At 28.8% G+C, this 8,200-nt stretch overlaps 2 protein-coding genes across 8 annotated transcripts in view; both read left to right on the top strand.

The window, feature by feature from the left end:
- Positions 1–5,244, top strand: part of LOC106791698 (F-box/LRR-repeat protein 7) — a 7,095-nt gene extending 1,851 nt beyond the window's left edge. For 4 of the 7 annotated variants that reach the window (XM_014757551.1, XM_014757554.1, XM_014757552.1 and 1 more), the window contains 6 exons: positions 2,520–2,719; positions 2,933–3,207; positions 3,294–3,560; positions 3,891–4,260; positions 4,530–4,733; positions 4,831–5,244. In XM_014757551.1, the coding sequence (XP_014613037.1) occupies positions 2,520–2,719; positions 2,933–3,207; positions 3,294–3,560; positions 3,891–4,260; positions 4,530–4,733; positions 4,831–4,966 (1,452 nt within the window). In that variant the 3' untranslated portion in view covers positions 4,967–5,244. Of the gene's footprint in view, positions 1–2,147; positions 2,250–2,519; positions 2,720–2,932; positions 3,208–3,293; positions 3,561–3,890; positions 4,261–4,529; positions 4,734–4,830 lie in introns of those variants that run through there. The other 3 variants (XM_014757557.1, XM_014757556.1, XM_014757553.1) reach the window with 2 other exon arrangements.
- A 643-nt stretch (positions 5,245–5,887) lies between these two features.
- LOC106791701 (ras-related protein Rab-28-like) lies at positions 5,888–8,096 on the top strand. Its single transcript, XM_014757560.1, has 4 exons — positions 5,888–6,290; positions 7,101–7,286; positions 7,391–7,624; positions 7,729–8,096. The coding sequence occupies exons 1-4, from the start codon at positions 6,216–6,218 to the stop codon at positions 7,951–7,953; spliced, it is 720 nt and encodes a 239-aa protein (XP_014613046.1). The 5' UTR covers positions 5,888–6,215; the 3' UTR covers positions 7,954–8,096.
- The last annotated feature ends 104 nt before the right edge of the window (positions 8,097–8,200 follow it).

Here is an 8,200-nt window from a genome sequence, read left to right as displayed (position 1 = left end):
ATAATATTTTTAAATATTTTATTATTTTACTCTATACGGTTTAGTGTACTATATTATTATTCTGCAAATATTTAATTATATTATAATTATAAAATAAACTGTATTATATAGGTAGAATGTTAAAAAAAAGTTCGAGTGAAGTTCATGCCAAGTTCAAATGAAGTTCGAATAGTCATTCTTAGGCACCACCCCAGTTACTTTTTTTATTCGATAAAAAAAAAAGACCAATAAATAATTATCTCCAAAATTACTTAACATATTTCATAAACAATATTACATATTTATTTTTTATATTTATTTCAATTTATCGTCATTATTAATTGGACGTATCATAAATTTATGAAATTAAAATCAAATTTCGAGGTTAAATTCATCTTCCATGTTATTTTTGATTTCAAAATGGCGATGTTCTACACGATTAAAAGTATAGATAATAAAATCGATATATAAAAAACTAATTGGAATGAATTTAATATAAAATTGTATTGGAAAATAAGGAAACCGTTCGAATGTATGTCGTCATGCACTTTTAAGGGTTTACTTAACCTAATATTATGTATATATATATATACATAGCTAAACATGTTTTCTTATTATATATATATATATATAATATACGCAATAGGATGAAAGTTTTTAGTTGATTTAAAACATCCGATTAATCCTTCTTATGTTAATTTTTTAGACTCGCAGTTAGGGTTGGCGTTTTGTTAATTTGAAAAATATATTATCCTAAATAGTCTTGGGAAAATAAAAAAAATAATTGATTTTTAAAATCATCTAAAAAACTTTCAACCCGTCCTACAAATTTATGAATGTAAGATTTACTTTGAATTATTGTAATTAATTATTAATTGAGATATCAAATTTTCGACATTCCGATCAGCTGCTACAATTTGTTGAAATCTAGCCAACTATTTGTCTGTCTCTCACGTTCTATCAGCTACGTTGGTTCTAGTCAATTATTTATCAACAATTAACTGAATTAACACTTTATTGATAATACATAATATACCTCATATTTATGAATTATGATCGTTGAGAAATATAAAAGTCATAAAGTACATGGCAACAGTAAACGTCATCATATTTTATCGTACAATAGGACTCGTAAATTCGCACGATCATTTGGCATTAGATGATAATTCACACTAAAGTTATTTAATTTTCTTATTATTATTTTGTTACGTTTTTAAATAAAATACATACGCTCTGATAAAAAATATAGGCTTTTATTTAAACAAAAAAAACTACTTGAAAATTAGATTGAAACGAAATAAAATACTATATAACGTTTTAATTTGGGTACCCCACCTTGACGTAGTAAAAATTATATTTTTTGATAAATAAATTTATACTTTCTTTCTCTCTTTAATTAACATTTTGGGATTAATTATAAACATTAGAAAATGTCCGAATAAATGCGAAACAGAAAGAAACGTTGGCACGTTAACGGTGGGAACAGGTAATGGATTCTAAAATAAAGTGGAAGCGAGACTCTAGCAGTGTCTTATATTTAGGACAACGCGCGTGCGCGATCCGGATTAAAAGGGCAGAGAAGAAGACTTGTGGTTTCCGCAGAAACGCAAATCGAGTCTCGCGCCACGATTTTCTTCACGATTTTCTTCACGATTTTTCCTCAAGAATTTGGTGCTAACTTTCGAATTTCCCCCTACCCCGCTTTATTTACCCATAGCCTTCAATCGTGACGGATAATCAACAAAATTTCGACGATAATAAGAAATATTCTTACTTCGTTTCCACCTACACACACACGCACATACCCCCCTCCCACCAACAAAAAAAAATCTATTTCGAATTCCCAACGTTAAGTGTGATTTTGTGACATTGAACTTGAATAAAAAAAGAAAAAAAGAAAATAGAAAAAAGAAAAAGAAGAATATAAAAAGAAATCGCTGATATATTTTTTTTGTTTAAAGTTAATTAATAAAACAATCGAGTTAGAGAAAACGTTCGAGGTTTTTTATTTTTCTTCTGTTTCCTTTTTGTTGTTGTTGGTATTATATTGGATTTTTTTTTCTTTATTCGCGAGGTGTTTTTTTCTTTATTTTATTTTATTTTATATTACTTTTTTTAATTTATATTTTTTGTCGAGTTGTGATATCGTATAAAGAAAATATATCACCATGGATCTAGGAGGTGTAGATGTATGGGGTCAGATCGCCGTGGAAACGTCTCAGATGTTCGTTTCCGAAGGTGGTGTTATTAAAAGTCGTTTTGCAGCCACCGTAAGTTGTTAACAATGTTCGACAAAATTGGTCTTGAAAATTAAACGACAATTAAACGACTCATTTTCTTTTCTATTTATTTTTGTAGAAAAATAAATTTTTTATTATATTATTATGCTTCTAATATTTAGGAATTGTGTTTAGCAATTAATTTAAGCTATATTTATTTGCATTAGAATATTTAATCTCTTAGATATTTTTTTTTTTTACTAATTAAAAGTATTTTTATTTTTGTTCATTAAGTAATCATTTTTCTTTCTTTTTTTTTAGACGATAGAAAAACTGCCAGACAAGGTGATACTAAATGTCTTTAGTTATTTATCACATCGCGAGATATGCAAGGTCGCAAGGGTTTGTAAAAAATGGCGGCAAATAGCGTACGACACGCGTCTTTGGAAACACGTATCGTTGAGACCGGAAATCAGTGGACTCCATGTTGGATCACTCGAAAGTTTACTTCAATTAATAAGGTTAGAATAATCTTATATATTATTGGTTAAAACAATCTACAGTTTGACGTAATATCGTTTGTTGAACGATGCCAAATATTAAAATAGGAATAACATTTTTTATATTTATTTCTCATGCGTATCGGCATGTCCGATTTTTAATTAATTTATTTCTCTTTCTCTTGACTTTTTTGTTTTTTAAATTAAATAAATAAATTATTAATAAATTTACAGCGTACGTTTTGGTGCATCATTAAGATACATCGAGTTACCGATAGAACTGATCACTCACACCGTTTTACACGAGTTAGCAAACAAGTGTCCAAATTTGACTCACATGCTCCTTGATTTTTCTACTGCCATGCAACTCCACGATTTCTCAGAGATGCAAGCATTCCCGACGAAACTTAAATACATGTGCATCTGTCTGTCAGAAGTCATATTTATGGAAGGTTTCATGAGAAAAATTTATAATTTCATCAATGGCTTGGAAATCCTTCATTTGATTGGTACGTTACTTTTACTGTTCTATTATCTTTTTATATGAAAAAAGAAGAAAAAAAAAAAGAAAACAATTTATTTATAAATTCGGCAGGCACTTACGAGAAAATCGAGGAAGAGGAAGAAGAAATTTACGAGGTGATAAACGTTCACAAATTAAAATCAGCGACTCCTAATTTGCGAGTGATCAATTTGTACGGTATCAATTTCGTCGATGATTCCCATATAGATGCATTTTCCTCGAATTGCATACAATTGGAGTGTCTGGCAGTGAATTTTTGTGCCAAGGTCACTGGTTCAACCATGAAAACGCTATTCCAACGTAGCAGAAGATTGAAATGTCTTCTTATGCAAGGGACAAGTAAGAAATTCACACTGTTATATTATATGTTTCATATTTGAATATGGATGATCAGAAGTTCCAATCCCTTGTGATTTGCTGTTCTAAATGTTAACATTTATTATTATGTTAAATGTTAGGTAATCGTTTACATTACTTTAGTTCAGTAACTAAAACTTTAAATTCAAATAAAAAATCCTAACAATTCGTGAACGAACATGTCCAATTAATCATTCCAAATATTGGGAATCATTTTTCTAAAACAAACTAGTCAGCACATTAGATGAGATTTTGCTTTGAATGTTATCATATCGATCATTTGTTAATTATCAAGATTGATCGTATTTTCAGATCTACAAAGCGATTACGTTATGCAGGTCGAATGGGAGAAGTCCAGTATCCAAGAATTTGACGTAACAGCAACGGATTTATCAACTGATTGTTTGATCGATATGTTGACCAGAATCCCTGGTCTTCGTTTTCTCAGTGCCGGCCAATTAAATGGGTTCAATGACAGCGTTTTGAAAGCATGGGTAGAATCCGGCAATCCACGAAATTTGATAGCTTTGAACCTGGACAGTTCGGACAATTTAACCGACGATGCTTTACACAAATTCTTGTCGAGACATGGTCATCAACTTTGGGGTATTTCATTGGCTGGGATGCCGCATATAACTGATCAACTATGGCAAAGTGTTCTACCTATTCTCACTAATGCCAAGTAAGGAATATTCTATTTTGTATTTTAATTATTTCGAAATATTGATATATGACAGTGAGATTTTCATTTTGCGAATCAATAGAATTTGACAACGATTAACGTAACGGTGATTCTTAACTATACTGAGTCCACAAATTTTGTAACACGTTCAAATATTCTTATGACAAGTTACGCGGGTGTGTCTTTAGAGAATAATGATTGAAAATCACTGAGTTATAAGACGATAAAATGAGTTTATATATAAACCCTCGAATTAACATTAATTGTAGAATTCTCGTAATGGGTACCAATGAAAGACTTGGCGTTAATATTCACGTAGACCAGCTAATGGATGGAATCGCAAATAATAGTCCAAATTTGGAACGACTCGAGCTACGTTGGGATCCAGAAAATTTAAGATTTTCCGATAAGAGTCAAAAAGCTATTGACATTTTACGAGTCAAATGCATCAAACTCAAGTGTTTGGTTCTGAGGTACGTAGAATAGCTAATACGGAATAATAAAATAAAGATAAAATTATTTCTAAATAAATGTATTTCTTGTTTTTTCTTTTTTCTATTTTTTTTTTAGCGATGGAAGATATTACGAGATTGTTAAAGCTAATTTCGAACGTGCTGATAGATTGACGGTTGTTAGGACGACTACTTGCTGCCGAGTATCGAATTATTATTTGTTACAAAATTACAAAGATTTGATTTTCAACTGAAATCGCGAGTGAACCATTTGACAATTTATAATATTAATTTTATCGTTTACATAAGTCCATCTTTTTTTTTTCTTTTTTTCTTTTATAGTTAATTTATCAGCTCTGTAAATTATTGTAAATTATTGTGTAAATAATTATAAATTATTGTAACATTTTCCCTAGGAGTTAAGTATTGCGCAAAGTATTATATGAAGGATATCCGTCAAAAGTTATCCGATTTGTCATTTTATAAACTGTACAAAAAATTTAATCACCATAATAAATTACCAGCAGTTACTGTCATTGGACATAGTGAATTTCTTTATTATCGACTGGACGAAGTTACCAACAATTGGCAACTATTAATAAGATGGTAATTATTTAAAATATCGAAATCAATAAATCCTCGCGAAAATTTACATATTTTCTTTTCATCTTCGAGGAATAATTTCTAATTAATGTGTTAATAAAACAAAAAATGCCATTCGGAGTTATCAGATGAAGAATAAAACATTTTAAAAATAAAAACCTGTATAAAATAAAATACCCAAAACGAAATAAGTCTTTCTCTAACGTAATATATATATAAAAAAAAAACAGAAATAATAATAATAAAAAAAATAATAGAAAAATCTATAGAAATACGTGCTGCTCGTAAGTTTGAAAGAATTATAATGGAATGAAAACTAAATGAATCGGTCAATATAATAAAAAAAAAACGTATAAAATAATAAACTGCGAGCAATAAAAGAAATCTTTTCTTTGAGGCGATATAAAAAAGAAAAATAAAAAAATGTAGAAATACGTGAAACTGATGGATAAAAAAATGAAATAGAAAAAGAAAGGGAAAATTTATGAAACAAAATGAGAAAAAAATAAAGAAATCGAAATGGGGATTTGATATACGTATAGAGAGGGTTATACGTAAGTTGTGTGGTGCTTTGTTATCGATTGTTTGTTAATTTATTCATACTGGGCAGTGGTGAATACAAGGAAAGGACGACATAATGTCGATGACGACGACGCGTACTGGCCACTCTCGGTTGATTCTCTTTCAATTTTTATTGGCAAGTTTTGTACGAACGACGCGAACACGAACGACGCCATAGTTAATTAGTTAAAACGCGTTTATTAATCTACGCCATACTTTAATATCCCTCGTATATTTTTGCTTCCATTTGATTTCCTTTTTTTTATTCTTTCTTTCCTATGAATTCGAAAATAATTTTATCCAACTTACTTTTCGTCTATAATTCATCGAATTCGATCTATGTCCGACATCGAAGAGGATCTTGCCGAGAGGCGACTCAAAATTGTTCTCCTCGGTGATTCCAGTTCTGGAAAAGTAAGTTTTCAAAAGTTTTTCTATTCTATATGCATATTTAAAAAAGAAAAACATAATAATAAATTTCATATATAATATATAATAATCGTATACATTTTTAAATTAAAAAGTTTTTATTTATCTATATAATATATAAAAAGGAAAAGAAAATAATTATTTATTTTAATAATAAAAAAAATATAATAATAATAATAATAACAATATTTTATCAACGTAATAAATAAATAAAACATATATGTAAATGGCCAATCGATAAGACCTCAACGTTCATGAACTTTCTGTCATGTCATTAATAATACTTGCATGAAATGTTAAACAACTTGTGGCATTTTTAGATCGAAATAGATAAATAGAAATTATCGATTGGTGATGCAGTCTACACGAGAAATTCTATTGTTAGGAGTAAAGTATTGATTATTTTAACGGGATAGGATAATCGTAGATAAAATTGATTAGTCTTGTACCTTATCTTATATCTCGGTCGATAAACGTTCTAATTTCATTTAAAATTTCCCGCGTCTGATGAATAAGAATTATCGATCGGAAATGTAGTTTACACGAAATTTAACTTTTTAATTTAAAAAAAAAAAAAAGAAAGATAGATTATATAATTTGAAATGAAATTAATTATTCTTTTTATTATTTGTTATCTAAACTAATAGAAGAGTGTGTTCTAATTTAATTTTGAATATCACGCGTCAATGACTTGAACAATTAAGTTAGAAATTAATGTTCACAATTAGTAATATAAATAATTCAATGATATGATATTTTACTCTCGATAATTGAAATTAAAAGATCCCTTTTTAGACGAGCATCGCTTTGAAGTTTTGTACCAACGAATTTACGAGACAATATACTCCAACAGCTGGTATTGATTTCTTTTTAAAAAATATCACCGTTGGTTCTTATAAAAATGTTAATCTACACTTATGGGATGTCGGAGGACTTGCTCTTCATGGCACCATGTTAGACAAATACGTGTTTGCAGCTAACGTAAGACTTTGTAATACTATTAAAAACATTAATAATAATGATTTATTATATGTAATTATCTGTTAATAAACAAACGATTAAAATATTTTCTTCGTTTAATGTAGATCATTCTTCTGGTATACGATATAACAAACTCATCGAGTTTTGAAATACTCGACGAATGGACCAATAAGATTCGAGGAATGAGCGAAAGTATAGAAGAGGCACCCTTAATGGCATTAATAGGTAATAAATGTGACATGGAACATCAGAGAAGTGTTAAAAAAGATAAATCGCATCGTTATGCAGCAGAAAATGGATTTCCATATTACGATATGTCTGCTAGAACTGGTGAATCGGTAATTTCATTTCCATACTTTGAAATTTTCGCTCCAAACTTTGACGCGCAACGTTACCCTTTTTCGGCGCGTAATTTCAACGTAGATATTTGTATGTTTTCAAGGTTTCCCTGTGTATCGTAAGTCTGGCTGCACAAGTTTTAGGTGTAAGATTATCAAGAAATGATCAAGATTTTCATAAACCAATAATAATCGCTGAAATAGGAGACACCGTGGATATGAACACGATTCATAAGGTTGTAAAAAGATTTCCTAATAAGAGACACAATCCAATTTCCTTTCATTCACATTTTCCCGGTTCTAAATCAACAGTTTGCACATTACAATAATTTGTATTATAATATTTATAAATTAATTTAATATACTAATGAACACACATATACATATGTAAAGATAGTTATATATTTATTAAAAAGAAAAAAAAAAACATATTCAATGGACTGAAGCTAATAACATAGCTTTTATATGTAAAAAATCGACATGAAAATTTAATATAAATTAATAAGAATAATTGAAAAACAATTTTTATTGATAATATTTTCCTAAGAACAATAATAATAATAATAATAATAATAA

This window comes from Polistes canadensis, unplaced genomic scaffold (genome assembly GCF_001313835.1).
Source record: "Polistes canadensis isolate GaletaPanama2010 unplaced genomic scaffold, ASM131383v1 scaffold_332, whole genome shotgun sequence".
NCBI classification, from domain to species: Eukaryota; Metazoa; Arthropoda; class Insecta; order Hymenoptera; family Vespidae; genus Polistes; species Polistes canadensis.
This window is presented reverse-complemented; position numbering and strand designations above follow the sequence as displayed.